Source organism: Mixophyes fleayi, chromosome 6 (genome assembly GCF_038048845.1).
Source record: "Mixophyes fleayi isolate aMixFle1 chromosome 6, aMixFle1.hap1, whole genome shotgun sequence".
Classification (NCBI taxonomy): domain Eukaryota; kingdom Metazoa; phylum Chordata; class Amphibia; order Anura; family Limnodynastidae; genus Mixophyes; species Mixophyes fleayi.
The window spans coordinates 76,506,517-76,527,016 of record NC_134407.1 but is presented as its reverse complement, the minus strand read 5'-3'; the positions used below and the strand labels follow the sequence as shown (position 1 = coordinate 76,527,016).

General features: G+C 41.1%; 1 protein-coding gene across 2 annotated transcripts in view; it reads right to left on the bottom strand.

Annotated features, from left to right (window-relative positions):
• Positions 1–302: 302 nt before the first annotated feature.
• The window catches only part of FAAP100 (FA core complex associated protein 100), a 35,248-nt gene continuing 15,050 nt past the window's right edge, over positions 303–20,500 (bottom strand). For both annotated transcript variants that reach the window (XM_075216878.1, XM_075216877.1), the window contains exons 8-11: positions 15,212–15,336; positions 14,892–15,008; positions 6,542–6,622; positions 303–2,412 (exon numbers count right to left, since the gene is read on the bottom strand). In XM_075216878.1, the coding sequence (XP_075072979.1) occupies positions 2,278–2,412; positions 6,542–6,622; positions 14,892–15,008; positions 15,212–15,336 (458 nt within the window). In that variant the 3' untranslated portion in view covers positions 303–2,277. The remainder of the gene's footprint in view (positions 2,413–6,541; positions 6,623–14,891; positions 15,009–15,211; positions 15,337–20,500) is intronic.

Below are 20,500 nucleotides of genomic sequence, written 5' to 3'. Positions count from 1 at the left end.
AATTAAATCATTCTTAAACGGGTAGCTTTACTCAAAAAATATGTTTCCTAATTAAAATCATTGTGCTGGGCTTTACAATTTACTAGATTAACTCCTGTTTCAAAATGGAACGTCTGCATGAAATTGCCTGATTCAGAGAAACACATTGTTGCTGCATTGTGACTGGTTGACATTCCTGAGCAACGTATGAAACCATGGAAATAAACGGATAGCATCATTTTTGAAACAGAGTTATTTAAATGAAGTACACGGGGTCCCAAATAAACTTTTGTTAATGTAAGAGTCAAGAATTTGTTTAAAAGTTTGTTTGAAAGTCCCAAGTTTATGCAACAATGTACAATTTGCCAATGTACACCTTACAAGTTCTCAGCAGCATTAAATCAATTCGACAGACACACACTTTGCACTTTGAAATGTTTTATTTTTATAGCAAAGACCCCCAATAGTTGAACAGGAAACAAGTCTGTGAATAATCTTTCAGCAAATAAAGAGTATTCCAGACATAGAAAATAGAAAACTATTAGAAAAGAAGCAGAATTTAGTACTGTGGTATTTGGATGCATAAATAAAGCTGAAGGGATACAGATAATTGCAGATATTTGAAAAGTCAGCTAAATGTGTAAACAAATTTTTACATATAAGGCCTAAAACATAAAAAGGGTCTGATTCATTAACAAACGCAAAACAAATGTAATGTGCATTTTTTTAAAAACCACAGGATACATCCAATACATATGTGGAATATAAACTCACAAAAGAACACAGAGAAGAAAAAAAACTTTTCAATTAATGTCACCTGTTAATAATATAGTCATTAGTGACAAAGCATATCGGCTGTACACAAAATACATTTTTACAGTTGCTCCTGATTGCAAATACATGTTCTAGCTTGCATATACAGCTGTCATCATTAGTAATCGCCACTTACAGCCGACTTGTAGCTGGTGCAAGTGATATGACTGAAATACACATACCTTAGAGATGTCAAAGGCTTGAATCAGATGCCATTACTGACTATGTGCATATGCCCACTCTCCTAGCCGTTCTGCCACTGAAATCATAGGCTGTAGTAAGGGCGCTCGAAGAGGAATTGGATTTTCCTGCGTTCTCTGGTGTATGGTTGGTTTCTGAGCATGCACAGTGTGATTTTATGCAAAATAGGGCAGGTATCAGCATTTACGTGCTTTAAATGAAACGGGCTCAAAATGTGCCTTTTTTTTTTTTTTTACACTGAAAAGTGCCATGGAGTACTACTTTATCCGCCTATTACGGCTAAAAAGTCTCCTGATATAGTCCAAAAATCTTAAATAGTAAAGCATAGCATGTAACACAAGTTGCAGTGCCTCTGTTTGAGAATCAACTTGTCCAGTTTTCCATTTCCCATACAACTGAAAATGTCATTCAGATAACAAAGTTTTTGTATGCCCTACTGTATCCCTGTAATATATACCCGATGAAGATATTCCAGCACTGACTGCCTCAAGTTCTGTACTCCACATGAATCCCACTTAACTGCATCTTACTGTCGTTGAAGGGGTGACAGGGGTCCTGTCTCCACATTGCTCCCCTGATATCTTTTTTTTTCACTATAATGTGCTATATTGTATCAGCACAATGTACCATTGAAAAAACAGGTGTTATTTGCATATCACCCTGTGGAAGTCTTTCATAGTGCCGTCATGCAGTAGCAGATCAGTTATTTTTCTTGAGTACATAAAAACAATGCACTTCCACATTTGTAAAATGAAATCCCTTTCACGTGTACATTGGCTCCACTGGAGTTGAAAATAAGGGAGTCTCGATGAGAGTCTCCAGTGATGCCATAAGGACTCATTAGATAATAATACAAAAAGTGGGAAAAAAACAATCATATTTGATATCAGTATACTCAAGATAAATATAGTCTATTCAATGGTAGGGTTTTATGGGAAGAATTATTGCAATGTCCCCCCTATTTGATGTCCATTTGTATTTTATCTTATTCAGCCAAAACTTCACTTTTAATCATGGGTTGAAATTATAATTAACTTAGTAAAATTGACATGGTATTGGAAAGTGCACAAGACTGTTCATCCAATGTTAAAAGTTTTGAGCATATCATCTTTTAATATCATAATCATATTTAAAGCATATAAAATAGAAATATCTCATACTGCCAGGAAGTGCACTGGTAATGAGGTTTTGGACTGGATTTCTCTTCTAACCTCAGCGACGTCTGATCCTGAAATCTCTCTGAGGGCTGCTTATATCCATATAGTAGGGACGAGTATTGTTACGTCATATGAAGAGCAGACTGGGCATCTCTCGTAACTCTCTGTAGATGTGGAGGAGTCTCTGGGCGGCTGCACTGGAGATTGTGTCCTCAGCCACACATAGATGCTCCCTCAGGGTCTTCACTTCTTTTAGCAACAACTGAATATGAAGGAGAACATCCACATCAGAAGCTCAGTAAAATAGGCCAGCAAAACCCAGACAGTGCTTTATTTGTCTACGTTCTGCCTCATTGATTGAAGCAGTGAGGAAAAATGCACTGTTCAATATTACTCAGGTGTGGGTCTAGTTATTGTGCTGCAAACATTTTCATTAATGTAATGTACACTATAAACCCCAAATATTGCCATGCTAATCATTAGGTGGTCTACCAAAAAAAAGTAAAAACTACTGCTTTTCTTATTGCTGAAGTCAAAATTATTTAAAATGTGTTTTCCACTTATAGAGGACGTTAAATTATTAGCTTATACACACCTGCCTGCCACCTCTACCAAGTATACACTGCTTTATGTTTCTAGTTTCTTAATATGGTTTTAAGCAGGGCAATATCATTGGTAAGAGTTATGTTTTCACATCTCTATGGGATACTTTCCAGGGCAATAAATATAAATAAACATTGCATAATGATAAAAAGACATGGATAAAAAGCACAGAAAGAAAAAGCAATGCGATTAGGAAAATTTGCAGGAAGTACAAGACAATAAAAGTAAGCCATCGTAAGGTGGAAAACCTCTATATTTAATTACCCACAACCTGCAGACTCATTATAGGACTAGCCTCTGGCCTAACGCCTGTTTTCCAGCACAGACTTTTTCAAAAGTAATGGTTGATGAGGTATTTCATCCAACATGCAACTCAAAGAGCAAATATTCCACAGCCCAGTCACAGGACAAATAGTTCCTCCAATGGATCACAAACACAAAAAGTAGAATTTTATTTAGTAAAACTTAAAGTAAGTTTTACAGATGGTGCAAAAAAGCTGTTAAAATTTTGACACACATGGGCAACAAAAGAAAATAATACAAATGAAAAAAAAAATGTTACTTCAATTAAAAATGTATCAATTGGCAAAAGATGTATATCCTCTCAGGATATTGCAAAACAATTCCATTCTTAGAACACTACCCTACATGGCCCCACTAATGTAACGTTACAACAGAGGTCGCTTCAGGAAATGAAACCGACTCCACCCCAAAGGGTCTAGATGGACTAAATGGTGATTATTACAAAATTCTTAACCCTAATGTTGTACCTAACTAGCCTCCTTCAATCATTACACAAAATCAGATTCCTTTCCACATCTTTTATGATGCATACAACACCCTCCAAATTAAATAAAGATCCAGAATTGGTGTATCATATAGACCTATCATGGTACTAAGTCAAGATTTTAAACCTCTTGCAAAAATAATAGCTACCAGATTTCAACAAATATCGAGATTGAAAGAGGCGAGTTCCTATATTTCACTTGCACCTTAATTCAGATATGTATAGGGAAATGTTTTTTAGGATTTTTTTTTTATAGGGGTTAATTATTGCCTGCCAGCTGTCATAACATACATGACACATACTCCTAATTGCCCCAAAAGTGGAAACCAAAAAGCATGCCTGTTCAATTATTATAGGACTCTGAATTCAGAATTTCTTCATAGGGAAACTAAAAATATTCTACATTGGAGCTGGTCATGATTAATGTTGCCTTATTATTACCAGAACGGGCAAATTCTGGGTATTTCCAACATCGCAGTCAGCTTCACTAAAGGAAGTAAGTAGCTGCTTCTCATCTGAAGCCAACAAAACATTTATACTGCTACTTTGTAAGCAAAATAATCCCCTTTATAAATCACTTTTTGAGGATAGACATTTCTACTTATTCAAGATGGACTGGTTGAACAACCCTTCAAGAAGAGAGAAGGGTCCAGGGGCCTCCGAGGTCTGAGATAGCACTATGCGCGCTGCTGTAATCTATCGCCCGCTGTACCACACCAATAATTTCTTGAACATTTCTCTGCATGGCTCCTTCAATTCTTATCTTCTGATATCCCCACTATCATCATCATCATCATCATCATGGGTGTTATGGCTACAGGCTACCAAGATAAACTTTTAGAACAATAGGTAATGAGGTCTTTACCTTTAGCAGCCGCCTGTCCCTTAGAGCTGAGTATGCTAACAGGTAGTTAGATGCCCCCAGGTCTAAGGGTCAGCGTAGTAAAGGTTTATCTATGGCAGCTGAAGCACAACTGGAACATGAGGCAGGAGACATGAGGATGGAGCAGGTGTTCATTGGTAAGCCGGGATCAGGGATCCGAAGCAGGCAGAATAGTCAGGAAAACAGGCTAATGGATGCAGGTCACAAGCAAAACAGCAAATTCCAGGCAAGGGTCACAACGAGGAGTCAATCAGAAGTCAGGAGACAATGAGCAGTCAGCAACAACACAGGTAGAGAACGCTATAACCGGCAGGGAGGCCAAGCCCTCCCGTCTTAAATACATAAAATGCCCACTCAGATTTGAGGAGGTGCTGGAGATCTAATCAGCCACCTGAGGCTGTAACTACCAAAAATTAATCTAATCTGCACCTGTTGAGGGCTGTGTCAGATGCCAGGACATGGTGCTGTCAGAGATAGTGTCCTGGCCATTGCCATGGCGACGGCCCGGGACCTGGAAGTGATGTCCTGGCTGTAGCCATGGTAGCCGGGACGCAAGCAGGAGAGGAGAGCCGCGGCTTGTAACAATGGGTGATTTCAACATCCCCATTGCTAAACCACACTCCAATGCTGCTTCCAAACTACTCTCTCTAACCTCCTCCCTCAATCTCTTCCAGTGAGTTGAATCCTCTACTCATCAGGAAGGCCACTACCTTGACCTTGTTTTCTGTAGACTAAACTCAGTTTCTGATTTCCTTAATATTCCTTTCCCCCTTTTGGATCATCACCTTATCAACTACACGCTCACCCCAAATACTTTAAACTCTCTGCTGTCAACCTCTACCAAGCCTTCTTATACCTGCAGAAATCTTAACTCTCTTAAGCTTCAACAGTTTTCCACCTCTCTCAAACACCTCTACTCAATGTCTACATTCTCATTCCCTGATATGGCAGTACCTCAATTTGACCAAACCCTAGCAACAGCGCTTAATCAAGTGGCTCCAGCAACTCTTCATACTCCATGTCAACTTCAAAGCCAGCCATGGCACACTAACATAACAGAAAATCTTCAAAAACGTTCTCGTAAAGCAGAATATCACTGGCGTACATTTTGTAGCTCTAATGATTTCCTCACATATACTATCACTCCTATCGAAATGCTCTATGACCTGCTAAACAAACCTAGTTCCAATCTCTCAACTCTGCTCAAGCTTCTAACACCAAACACCTTTTTAACATATTTAAATCTCTTCTCAATCCTCCCACACCAAACCCTCCAACTACTATTCCAAACTCCATTTCAAATTACCATCCCATCTCCCCTCTAAGCTTCTAGAGAATTGATAACACATGTCTCACAAGCTTTCTTTCTGCAAATAACATTCTCTTCAGTCAGGCTTTTATTCACAACAATTCTCAAACTCTACTTTGACTAAGGTTATCAATGATTTGATCACTACTAAAACTAAAGGTCATTACTCTATTCTAATTCTCCTGGATCTCTCTGCTGCTTTTGACTCTTCTGACCACTTTTCTTACACAAACGCTACAATCCCAAGGTCTTCAAGACGCTGTCCTATCCTGGTTCTCATCCTACCTATCTAATCGCTTTCAGTGTTAATTCCTCTGGATCCACCTCTGCTCTGCTTCCCTTATCAGTTGGAGTACCACAAGGCTCAGTACCAAGTCCGCTGCTCTTCTCTAGCTATACCACTTTTCTTGAAAAACTAATTAGCTCATATGAATTTCAGTATCATGTCTATGTGGATAATACACAAATGTTTCTATCCTCTTCAGATCTCTCGCCATCTGTGTTGTCCCGTGTTTTTCTTTTATTTGATCCCCAATATTAGTTCAATAAAGATATTAGAGACCAGGAAGCCAGCCCACCAAAATCAAGGGTAAATCCATTAGGAACTAATAAGGGGAAAAATAAGGGGGAATTCCAAAAAGTAAAAAAGAAACTTCATATGAAGTATTTTAGACTCGAAAATTACCTTCGTGTTAACTAATAATTTGAATTAAATGAGCTTCTATCACATGCCTTGTATAACATAAATGAACAACAAAGCACACACACACACACACACACACACAGAAAAGACAAAAAAAACAACTTACTTCATATGCACTAAACTGCTGCTGAATGTTCCCCAAGTTCAAAGCAAGTGAATGACAACCATTATTTTGTTGAAGTAAGATCTAGGAAATAGAATTAGACAACTGAGGTAAGTAACATTTCGCAGTACTAAATAATGTACTTAATTTTCCATGGCAAAACATCACACTCCTTCAATAGTTTTACTCAAAAACACAGGGAGGGCCCAGATGTTCATTATAATCAGCCCTGGTGCCTTAGGTATGACATCATCAATCATGGTTTTCCCAGGGCTCCTGTGATTGGTAAACAGTAAACAGGTTCAGCCACTCAGTAATCTAAACCGTTAAGCTGAGTACACACTACAGAAAATTTGTCTTGATGTAATGATTTTACCAACAACCTAAAATCCCGATGAGCATGCCGATCCACGCGTACTCACCTACACAATTTACCGTCAGATCTGTGATTTTGGTCTGTCATACAAATACACACAAACATTCAGGAACAGGAAATACCATTATCCCCATTCATTGCGTTATTCTGTCTTGTGTATAGTGTACGTTTAGCAACTACCTTCATAACTGTACACAAGGTAGGAATACTGTTCTATAAATGCAAAGCTTGTGCTTGTTGCCATGGACGACAACCCTGCTAACAATTAACAGTAGGGAAAGGAGAATGAGAATCGCACTTGTTGGACCAAGGAGAGGTTGCTGATGCGAGACTCCTTTTCACATATGCAACTGCTACAGGAGCTACAAGAATCCTACAGGAGATACAAGATTTCAGGAATTTCCTGTGGATGAATGATTCTACATTCCAGGAGCTGCTTTACCTTTTCACCCCACTCGCACAATAGGAGGACACCCATTTAAGGAGACCCAGAGACTGGTTGCTGCCCTCCAATTTTTGCCCTCTGGCTGATCTCAAGTACAGCACAGCTATTTCACCACAAGCTCTGAGTCTGATCCTACTCGAGACCTGTGAGGCCATCATACAAGTTCTACAGAGACAATATATGAAGGTTGGTCAAAGAAATACTCAGATTGTAAAAAAAAACATTATCTTTTATTAAAATAGAAAAATAACATTAAAAACAACACAAAAATATATACATATATACAATACCTATAAAAACCACAAAATCCAACTAATCTAAAAATAGAACTCACAAGTGTTCATAATGATAGTGGTCTATTTGCAAAGCAGGAACCACTTCCAATGCCACTGTATGCCAGCATACAGGCAGCAAAAAGGCAGCAGGGGTCCTAGACTCATATCTGCAGAGCAGAGACTGGTTGCTACCCTCTGATTTTTAGCTACTGGCTGATCTCAAGTACAGCACATCTATTTCTGGGCTGTGTGTCTGGTCATACCGCAGAGGCAATCATATAAGTTCTCCAGGGATAATATATGAATGTTGCTGTATGAAATACTGAGATTATTTTTTTTAGATAGAATAACTTAATAACATATTAATAACAAACAATGCACAATAAATATTTATGTATAAAAGTAATAAATAAAATCAACCCAAAAACTATTTACACATATAAAAAACCCTAAAACAAAACCAACTCAAACTATATCACAAACCTTTAAGAAAAAACCTTTTCTAAGTGGGATTGTTCAAAAATGTCTAAGAAGGAATGACTCCCACTGTACTACAATATACTGGCTGCGTTGGTCGGTGTTGACGTTCTATAGGCAGGAGGGCTACTGGACCGTCTTTTCATCAGGTGATGTTGCCTGTGGTGAGGAAGCGTTGGCAATAGTGGGGCAGGTCTGTAAAACTCTTGTCCATGGCTGGAGAGGAAGTGGTAGGGTTGACACCACTGGAGTCTTCTCAAATAATAAATACCAGTTAAATAGGAAGGAGTACTTGCAATAATTTAATGATGAGGGTGTTGTGTCCTGGCAGAATGACATGTTATAATATATGTACATTGACATACTATGTGAAATTGAACTTCTAATTTTTATTTATATTTCAATAAATATTTTTTGAATTTGTGATTCTGTTTGTTTACTCACTATGTCACTTGTCGGTATGTTTTTGTTTTACAGAGAGATAGGTGAGGAACTAGACTCCATCTGGGGTAAGTTGCCAGCGGATGGACTGGCTATTTTCTGGTCAGCCGTTAAGCACAGGAGGTCAAAGTACCACAACATGGGTACATACACAGCTCCATTTTTTCAGATTAATTACATTTAATCTAGTATGTTCTCTGTGATTCTTTGTGAACTTACGAAGACCAGGAAGGCTCATGCTACATGTGTATGCGATTTCAGCGTGAAACATTAATAAGTGGTTTTGGTGAACGTAAGGACTCCATAGTAAATACTTTGTGGTGTCAGAAAAGGTGTATTCATTGCTAAGTGACTAAGGTGGTGCCAGTCACGGCCAGCTGTTCAGATTGCTGTATCTGGGACAGGCTGGGCGTTCGTGACAACATTTCATGCTAAAAACTTTGGTGAAAAGGAAACTAGCTCCAGATACAGAAGCGATGGTCAGATTTGAAGAGCAAGGGGCAAAGAAAATTGAAGAAAACACGAACAAACATTTAAAAAAGTGAGTATTAAAAGTAGTAAATAAAACTTGGCAAAACTGGTTAGCAAACTGTTAGTAATTAACGATAACAATAACGATTAGTAAAAGAGTGACATTTACAGAAAGAAAAATATGAGATCAACTACCTACATCAACACAGGGGAAAAAAAAAAGAAGAGAAAAAGAAGCCAGAGCCAATGTGGAGATTAAAGAGGAAATCACAGAAATATCCATTGTGGGAATAAGAGAGGAAACTAAAAAAAAGTAATTCAAATCCATTAAACATTTTAAAAACATCATTTGTATCCTGTTGTCTAAATGTTAACTATTTCACATCTATACTTCAGTTGATATGGACTATCACGGCAGCATATCAGGACAAACCCAGTAGGGACATCAGCACAAACTGATTTCCAGCAGTGTGCAAGGAAAGCGATTGGTAGTAGTGCCACTGAGTGAAAACAAAACTGTGTCCCATTTCATTGTTAAAATGAACTAAATTAAATTTTCTGTTCTTCATATAGATACTATCACCATTTTAGAGGAAAGTTCGGAGAGAAGGAGGGGGATCAAACATTAATAGTTCTCAGGCTTCCGATGATGCAACAGGTGTAGCTGCAAAGATGTCCAAGCTGCAAGAAAATCTAAATGCACTGAAGGGAAATATTAATGATGTTAAAAAGAAATTATTCCAACTCAAAACAAAAAAATTATACTGATTTGTATCACATGTATGAAAAAAATATTGATGGAAGGCTCTAGCCAGCTTCAAAGCTAAATTCTCTATATGGTTCTACTAAAATAGTATACCGTATTCAATGTAAGTTAAATGAACAGTAGCATTTAATAAATAATTAAACTATACACCACTATAACAAATTTAATATGTTTACATAATGTAAAAACGAAAGTGTAAAATTATATATTAAAAGGTATACATGGGTCATTCCACATTAAATCAACACAGAGTTTCAAAGTGACCGTTTTAGATTGTAATGAAATTTGCTGTCATGGGTGTAAAGAAAACCCTCAAATCTTAGGCTGATATGTGCACTGGTTTTGAAGTTATACGCTTTTAAATTTGCACTTTAACGAAAAATTTGCTTTTAACTTTTTTTTAAAGTTGCATTTGTACAGTCATGGCCAAAAGTTTTGAGAATGACACAAGTATTGTTTTTCATAAAGTTTGCTGTTTCAGTGTTTTTAGACCTTTTTGTCAGATGTTGCTATGGTATACTGAAGTAAAATTACAAGCATTTCATGGTATACTGAAGTAAAATTACAAGCATTTCATAAGTGTCAATGGCTTTTATTGACAATTACATTAAGTTTATGCAAAGTGTCAATATTTGCAGTGTTGACCCTTCTTTGTGAAGACCTCTGCAATTCGCCCTGACATGCTGTCAATCAACTTCTGGGCCACATACGGACTGATGGCCGCCCATTCTTGCCTAATCAATGCTTGGAGTTTATCAGAATTTGTGGGATTTCGTTTGTCCACTCGGCTCTTGAGGATTGATCACAAGTTCTCAATGGGATTAAGGTCTGGCCATGGATACAAAATTTTGATGTTTTGATCCCCGAGCCACTTAGTTATCACTTTTGCCTTATGGCAAGGTGCTCCATCCTGCTGGAAAAGGCATTGTTGGTCGCCAAACTGGTCTTGGATGGTTGGGAGAAGTTGCTCTTGGAGGATGCCTTGGTCCCATTCTTTATTCTTGGCTGTGTTCTTAGGCAAAATTGTGAGTGAGCCCACTTCCTTGGCTGAGAAGCTACCCCACACATGAATGGTCTCAGGATGCTTTACTGTTGGCATGACATAGAACTGATGGTAGCGCTCATCTTTCCCTCTCCGGACAAGCGTTTTTCCAGATGCCCCAAACAATATGAAAGGGGTATTCATCAGAGAAACTGACTTTACCCCAGTCCTCGGCAGTCCAATCCCTGTACTTTTTGCAGAATATCAGCCTGTCCCTGATGTTTTTCCTGGGGAGAAGTGGCTTCTTTGCTGACCTTTTTAACACCAGGCCATCCTCCAAAAGTCTTTGCCTCACTGTATGTGCAGGTGCATTTACACCTGCCTGCTGCCATTCCTGAGCAAGCTCTGCAATGGTGGTGCCCCGATCCTGCAGCTGAATCAACTTTAGGAGACAGTCCTGGCACTTGCTGGACGTTCTTCGGCGCCCTGAAGCCTTCTTCACAACTATTAAACCTCTCTCCTTGAAGTTCTTGATGATCTGATAAATGGTTGATTTAGGTGCAATCTTACTAGCAGCAATATCCTTGCCTGTGAAGCCCTTTTTGTGCAAAGCAATGATGACTGCACATGTTTTCTTGCAGGTAACCATGGTTAACAGAGGAAGAACAATGATTTCAAGCACCACCCACCTTTTAAAGCTTCCAGTCTGTTATTATAACTCAATCAGCATGACGGAGTGATCTCCAGCCTTGTCCTCGTCAACCCTCTCACCTGTGTTGAGAGAATCACTGACCTGATGTCAGCTGGTCCTTTTGTGGCAGGGCTGAAATGCAGTCAAAGGGCTAGATTTACTAAGCTGCAGGTTTGAAAAAGTTGGGATGTTGCCTATAGCAACCAATCAGATTCTAGCTGTCATTTTGTAGAAAGTACTAAATAAATGAAAGCTAGAATCTGATTGGTTGCTATAGGCAACATACCCACTTTTTCAAACCCGCAGCTTAGTAAATCTAGCCCAAAATGTTGTTTTGGGGATAAAAGTTCATTGTTATGGAAAAGAGAGACTTTGAAATGAATTGCAATTCATCTGACCACTCTTCATGACATTCTGTAAGTATATGCGAATTGCCATCATAAAAACTGAGGCAGCAGACTTTGTAAAAAATAATATTTGTGTCATTCTCAAAACTTTTGGCCATGACTGTAGCTCACCTGATTAAACTAGAGAGCTGGGCAGGTTTCATTTCAAACCTCTTTTTATGGGCTTTCTTATGATATATAAACACAGTAGTATGCTTCAATAAAAATTAAAAATGTAAAATTTTCAAAATCAAAATTTAGATTTTCTCAAAAAAACATTTTAAAATTTTTGAAAAACATCTTACTGTCGGAAGGGTCCTTGGAGAAGGATGTTGTCTTAAAGTGGCAGACGATGTCCTTGACCTACCGCCATGAACAGTAAGACTGCATACCAGACACGATGAGGCCAAGCAGGAGCGATCAGTGTTGCTAGAAATCCTCCTTGCTTGACCCTTCTGAGGACACGGGGAAGCATAGGAATGGGAGGGGGGGCAGGTAACCCAGCCGGAAGTCCCAACACATTGTCATGAAGTTGACAGCCACTGCCAGGGGTCCCTGGTCGGGAGACCCCACCGCCGGACCAGAGACTGGAAGACCTCCGGATGGAGCAACCATTCCCCCAGCATTACCGCATGTCGGCTTAGGTGGTCTGCCTCCAAGTTCTGAACACCTGGGATGCATAATGCAGAAATTGAGGGAACATGTATCTTGGCCTAGGCCAAGATCCGTGCTGCCACCTGCATCGCCCCAGTGCTTCTGGTCCTGCCCTGTCTGTTGACATAAGCCACAGCCATGGCATTGTCGGATTGTAGATGAACCAGGAACCCCTGAAAGATTGTCTGGGCCCCTTGCAGGGCCATCAACAGAGCCTTCAATTCCAAGATGTTGATCGGAAGCGAGGCCTTCTGAAGCAATCAAAGTCCCCACCCCCTCAGGCTGGCGTCTGTGGTTTCTAGATGTGTTTACCGCCAGGTGGTCCTGGACCATCCACCACTGGAGGGATATCCGCGCCTCGGGTGACAAATGGATTGGCTGGCATCCCAATCGCAGACGAGATCCTGACCACTTTTCCAAGAGATCCCACTGGGAGCAACAGGAATGGAATCAGCCATTAGGAAGTATTACAAAGGTGGATACAATTTTTCCTGGGAGCCGCATGCAAAGAAGCATGGATGGTCTGCAGCTGGTCAGAGCTAGTGCCATTGTGTCCTGCAATGAACATGCCTTATCCTCTAGGATGAATAGTTTCTGTTCCTTGGTATTCATGATGAGTCCCAAAAAGGTCATCTTCTAGCAGGGAACTGAGATTTGTGGAGATTTATAATCTAGCCAAAGTGTTCCAGGATCCTGATGGTAAGGGCCAGGTCAGCTGGCACAGCAGCTGAGCTGAGATGGCCTTGATGAGAAGGTTGTCCAGATAGGGCACAATTCTCACCCACATGGAACGAAGACAGGTAGCCATTACTGCCATTATTTTTGTGAACACCATTGGCACCATGGAGAGGCCAGAGGGGAGCGTCCTAAATTGGTAGTGAGAAGGTTCTACTGCAAATAAGAAAAGGGTCTGATGGCCCTCTCATATGGGAACGTGAAGGTGCGTGTGTCTGATATCAAATCGACACTAGGGGGTAAATTTATCAAGCTGAGAGTTTTCCGGCAGGTTTGAAAAACCAATCAGATTCTAGCCATCATTTATTTAGTACATTCTACAAAATGATAGCTAGAATCTGATTGGTTGCTATAGGCAACATCTCCACTTTTCAAACCCGCCAAAAAACTCTCAGCTTGATACATTTACCCCTAGGACTTCGTCAGCTTCCAACTCATTGATGACCGGTGTGAGGGATTCCATGTGAAATCAGTCTACCCGCAGGTGTAGATTTAGCATCTTTAAATTTAGAATGTGTTGGAATGAGCCATCCAGCTTGGAAACCAGAAAGAGGTTGGAATAAACCCACTGGCCTCTCTGGATCACAGAAACCTGGCAGGTGACCCCAGCAGATAAAAGAGAGGTGACATGGTGAAGCATTGCCTGTCTTCCCTCCGGGTCGAGAGGCAGGGAGGTTGCAAAAAAAACAAACAAACCAAAAAAAAAAAAAAAAAACGACTAGGGGCCTGATCTGAGAGATCAGTCATGTAGCCCCTTGTCATGAGCTACTGTAGGGAGTGTGCTCGGTCTTTTGAATAGTGCACACTACCTGTAGTTAAAATAAAGCAATACAAATTAATGAAAATAATTGAAAATAAATGAAATAAAGGAAAAATTACATTGCTAGCAATAAAAGTAATCCCAACTTGGGCACTTAAACTAAACTGAGGAAATACAGGGGATTGCAGAGGGTAGGTCTGTCAGCAAGTTACATTAAACAAGTTAACTGCCAACTACACGCTCCCTCTCATACAACCCATGGTAGGGGAGAAAGAGAGAGAGAAAAAGCATAACAGGCAAAATAACTATAAATACAAGTAAATAATACAGAATTGAAGAAATGGGTGCATCAGTAAATAAATGGAACTTTGAGATTATTGATTTTTCACGTGTTAACAATTCATGTTGTATACACTTGCATACAGGAACAAAGATGACATACAGAGCATTTAAAACAGGTTTATTATTGATTCGCTTTGAAAAAAAAGACTATTCCATGAGCTTTACGTTTTGACAACACAGCACGTAAGAGACAACATCATAGGTTTAAATATGTATGCCCACAAAGGCATCAATGTTGAAGGAACCATCAGCAAAATTGTTGGACTTGTAGGTCGCGAGTACGTACACACTTCAGAACTGGCACAACATCGATTGATTGTTGATCGTGATTTTTAGGAAATTTATAAAATCAAACGACACTATGGTACGATAAAACAATCGTGTGAGTGTACACACTAACGCAATGGCTTACCAAACAGTCGTTTATCGCATGATCGGCATGATAATTAGATGAAAAACCTGTAGTGTGTACTACCCAGCTTGACATTTTCGATTGTTCAATTATGCATATACCAGTGCAAGGTTGTTGTAGCTATTTTCTTGTAATATTACCTTGAAACGGTTGATCACTGCCAGATGTAAGGACGCCACAACATGTAAATGGGAGCTTAGTATTTGCACTTCAATGGCAGGAATATTTCCATCTGATGACAAGTTAGACACGGATACCTAAAAAAAAGTGAAAAACACATATACAAATGTTTACAGAGCCAATATTGTTTGTGTGCAAGAGGCTGAAAATTCTCTTTTAGCCTGTTCTAGTCAAACAGCCTTAAATATCACTGTTTCTAGGTCACATTATGCATCATAAGTCAATATCATTACATATATACTCCTAATGGATTTCAATGTTAAAAATTACTTTGACTGACCTCTTGAACTCGCAAACAAAACTTCCTTCCATCTGGGCTTACACCCTGTATCTCCACCAGATTATGTATCTTTGTCCACTCTGCTGACAGCAGCCAATGTAGTGTAGCAGAACAGAGGGGTCTTCCTGGGGACACAGAATAAGAAAACAAGAGGATTTATACTTATGATAAATAGATTTCTCTGAATCCATCTGGGGGACACTGCTTAACCATGGGGTTGAGTAGGGTAGGGAGGAGTTTGGCACCTAAATAGTTAATTTCCAAGCTGTCGACAAAGGAGAGTCTCGAAAGATGCCACCATCTTTCCTAACACACAGAACCTTGTTCATTCACTCTTGTAAGGACCTTATCTAGTCCCCTGGAAGAAAAACTCTCTGGCATGCCTAGTCCATTATTAGTCCCAGAAATGACATCTTTTGGCAAGGTATCATTTATGACTTTGTTCGGTTCAAGAGCCAACCATGCCTCTCCAAAACCTGAACAGTAAGATGAAGATGTTGTTCCAACAACTGCTCTGATGCAGCCTTGATTAGCCAATCGTCCAGATAGGGTACTATTTGTACCCCTCTGGTATGAAGTCAGGACGTCATTACTGCCATAATCTTCGTAAACACCACTGGGGCTGTTGCAAGACCAAATGGAAGAGCCCTGAATTGATATTGAGCCGAACCAAACGTAAATCTGAGAAGACGCTGATGCCGTTCCCAGATTGGAACATGGAGGTAGGCGTCCTTGATGTCTATCGACGCCCTGAACTGACCCGCCTCCAGACCGTTTATGACCGATCTCAGGGATTCCATCCGAAATGAGACTACCTTCAGGTGAAGATTTAGCTGTTTGAGGTTCAGCACTGGCCAAAACGAACAGTCCGGCTTCTGGACCATAAAGAGGTTGGAATAAAACCCCTGCCTCTTTTGGTCCTCTGGCACCTCTACAATAACTCCCTGTGAAAGAAGCATATCGGCACAATGGAGCATTGCCTGTCTTTTGTGTGGATGGCGGGGCAAACTGGTTACAAAAAACCTGTGAGGAGCTGGCCCCACCAAGTCTATCATGTAACCTCTTTCCCTGAATCCATTTGTCCCCTGATGATTCTGCCCACTGGTCTCTGAACAGTAGCAGACGTCCCCCCACCGCTAACAGAGGAGGGTGTGAGTCATGCTGACATTTTATCCGGAAGCTTGGAGGAGGGGCGTCCCGAAGAGAAGGTAGAGGCTGACCTTCCCCGAAGAGATTGTCTCCTACCTCAATTAAATATAGATCTGACTGTCTGATTTCTGACAGACACACCTCCCTGAAAGGACTGTCTGAAGGAACTAAACCTCGGAGCTCTAGACCTTGGAGTATTGACAGGAAAGGAGGTACTCTTTCCCCCCGTAGCCTGTGAAATCCAGGAGTCCAATTCTGGACCAAATAATACTCCACTAGTGTAAGGAAGGGATTCTAACGATCTCTTAGATTCCACATCTGCATCCCAAGGCCTCAACCATAGAGTTCTTCTGGCTGCTACAGCTGTAGCCGAAATAGAAGATATGGATGTCGAATTGTGGGCCGATTCATACATACACTTAACCTGCCGCTTCCTTCAGGTGCATAGCCAAAGGAAGCAGCTTTGAATCCTGCAAAGCGGATGCCAACTGCCCAGCCCATGCTTCCACCGGTCTGGCAACCCAAGCTGTTGAAAATGCAGGTCTGAAGTTTGTACCAGCAGCTGTAAAGACCGACTTCAAAAAAGTTTCCAACTTATGGTCAGTCAGATCCTGCAAAGAAGCCGTTACTGGTACCGGCAGTGTAGTCTGGCGGACCAACCTCGCCACCGGAGTATCTACTCTTACTACCTGTTCCCAGCGGGCCATATCTTCCTCTTGCAGAGGATATAATGACCCATACCTCTTAGGCATACTAAACCTCTTTTCTGGCTGTTTCCAAGACGCCTCTGCAATTTCTCTCAATTCTGCAGGGGGGGAAAACGAATCGCCTGTTTAGAAACCTTCTTAAAAAGAGACCTAGTCTCTTCCACATCCACAAATCCCATGGTCTGATGTACAGCCTTTACCAGATCGTCTATACCTTGGTACCTAGAACCCTCTTCTGCTTCTACCAATGAAGGATCAGAGTCCTCTAGCAATTCGCCTTCCTCCTCAGAGGATTGCTCTGAGTCAAACAAAGACAACAGCGGATTTGCTGATCTACGTCTTTTATTTCTAAGTAAATGTCTAGGATTTTCCATCAAATGGTTTAACCGCTCCAAAGCTTTAACCACTGCAGACCATCCAGGGTACCCCGAAGCGGGTGATACCTGAGATGCCAGGGGAGGAGATTGTCCTACTGCCGAGGGCAAAGAACCTATCATCTCCCTAGAACCGCCTGAACTAATGGAGGCTACCATTCCAAAGCTACTATTGAAATTTCAGATGGCTTAGATAATAGCTTAACCAGGGTACCAACCCCGTGTCAAAGCGGATGTCACGGGCACTAGGAGTTTTACCCAGAATTCACCAGGTGTAGCTACACTTACCAGAAGTGCGGACCTCTGGGTAGTGTGGTGAATCAGTGGAACCATACAGTAGAATAGAGAAAAGGAATGTCAATAGTATAAATGCTGAGTCTTGGCACCGTGGAACTGTGATGGTACAGCAGTTTAGTAAACAGGATAAAATGAGGAAAGAGTCCAAGTGCCTTAGCACGCAGGTAGCATATAGCAGGCCAGTACTTGATAACTGGATAACGTTAGGCAAAGACCAATCAACTATATAGTAGAAGAGTCAGCGACTTGCAGCTACAATACAGAGGCACTTGTAGACTTTAGTCCAGCTAATAGGTACCATACAGAGTAGTAGCTATATCACAAGGAAACATGAATGGTCTACAGCTGGTAAGTTTCACCACGGATATGTAGAGAAGACTTGTCCAGCGCAGGTGTGTAACAGAATAGCGTAAGTGGTCTGCAATTGGCAAGTTGTACCACTGATGTGAAGGGAAGACTTGTCCTGGCGCAGGCATGGAACGAAGTAACGTGAGTGGTCTGCAATAGGCAAGTTTTACCACTGATGTGTAGAGAAGACTTGTCCAGGTGCAGGCGTGGAACGGAGTAACGTGAGTGGTCTGCAATAGGCAAGTTGTACCACTGATGTGAAGGGAAGACTTGTCCAGGCGCAGGCATGGAACGGAGTAACGTGAGTGGTCTGCAATAGGCAAGTTTTACCACTGATGTGTAGAGGAGACTTGTCCAGGAGCAGGCAGGTAATGGAGGTAGCGAGAGTAGTCTGCAGCGGGTAAGTTCTACTACCGATGTGGAGAGGAGACTTGTCCAGAGCAAACGGATAACACGATCAGAAACAGGAAACACCTCAGAGTCTCAAGGAATGAGAACCAAGAACAGGCAAAGGTAATAGGGCAACAGGTGCCTTAAGTACTGAGAGGTGATTAATTAACTAATGAGACTAGAGGCGAGGTATTAACAGTTCAGGGTTTCTGCACATGCGCAATCTTAGTCAAGATGGCGGACGGCCGCGGCTCAGGAGAGGCGCCGGCAGGAGCGAGAGAGACCCATGTCCCAACCTAGAGGCACTAACAGTCCGGTGAGTGACAGCGGACACCCACTCAGGATGATCTGCAACCTGAATGTAATTGTCCTTAGGCTGCGCCACAACAGGCGCCACAATGCAATCAGCACAAAGCACCCCTGGGTCCAGATGTTCACCAGCCAATTTAGTCTTACATTTGGAGCAGGCAAAATACTTGGCACGTGTTGCTTTACTTTTCTCAGCCATTTTAAGCAAAAAAATAAAGTCACACACAAGAAAAGAATAGGCACATACACACAAGATATTACACAGAAAATACTAACTAATCTATGAACAAGTCAAAAGATGGCAGACAAGGAGGTGGGGTTGGACTACTTCTCTCCCCACAGTGCACATTCGCAGTTCTACCAAGTGTCCCATCACTCACGTTCACATCTTTTGAAGTACAACCGCAGGAATTTCAACTCTATTGATTTTCAACAGTTTTCCACCTCTCTCCAACACCTTCTCTCCCCAATTTCTACATTCTCCTCCCCTGATCGGGCAGTACCCCATTTTCATCAAACCCTAGCAACTGCCCTGGATCAAGTGGCTCCAGCGACACTACATACTTTGCGTAGAATTCGTTGCCAACCATGGCACACAACAGTAACACGAACTCTACAAAAACGTTCTCGTAAAGCAGAACGTCACTGGCGTAAATCTTGTGCCTCTAATGATTTCATCACATATACTGATATCTACCACTCCTATAGAAATGCTCTGGACACTGCAAAACAAACATACTTCCAATCTCTCATCTATGCTCAGGCTTCTAACCCCAAACGCTTATTTAACACATTTAACTCTCTTCTGAATCCTCCTGCCCCAAATCCTCCAACTAACATCAGTGCACAGGATCTTGCTTCCTATTTCAAGGACAAAATTGATAAGATCAGGCTTGAAATGGTATCATCTCCCTTAACAAGCAATCGGCTCAATTCCTTTGTAGCACCCTCTGACACTCTCTCTTCATTTGATCCCACAAATGAAGAGGAAGTTTCTACTCTCTTCTCATCTTCCTACTCTACCTCCTGTCCTCTTGATCCCATTCCCTCACAAATTGGTATGTCCCTGTCTCCTGTGCTCATTCCCCCTCTAACTAAAATCTGTAATCTATCTCTTTCTACTGGTATTTTTCCATCACTATTCAAGCATGCAGTGATTACTCCCATTTTAAAAAAACAGAATTCTGACCCTAACTCTCTCGTAAATTACCGCCCCATCTCCCAACTCCCATGCCCCTCCAAGCTTCTCGAGAGAATTGCCTACACTCGCCTCACACACTTTCTTACAGCAAACAACCTATTGGATCCTCTTCCGTCAGGCTTTCGCTCTCAACACTCCACAGAGACTGCGCTGACCAAGGTTGTCAATGATTTGATCACAGCAAAAAATAACAACCATTACTCTCTTCTAATTCTCCTGGATCTCTCTGCTGCATTTGACACTGTTGACCACTCTCTCCTCATACAAACGCTACAATCCCTAGGTCTTGAAGGCACTGTCCTATCCTGGTTCTCATCCTACCTATCTAATTGCTCTTTCAGTGTTAATTTCTCTGGATCCACCTCTGCTCCGCTTCCTTTATCAGTTGGAGTACCACAAGGCTCAGTCCTAGGTCCTCTGCTATTCTCTATCTACACCACTTCTCTTGGAAAACTAATAAGCTCCTTTGGATTTCAGTATCATCTCTATGCGGATGATACACAAATTTATCTAT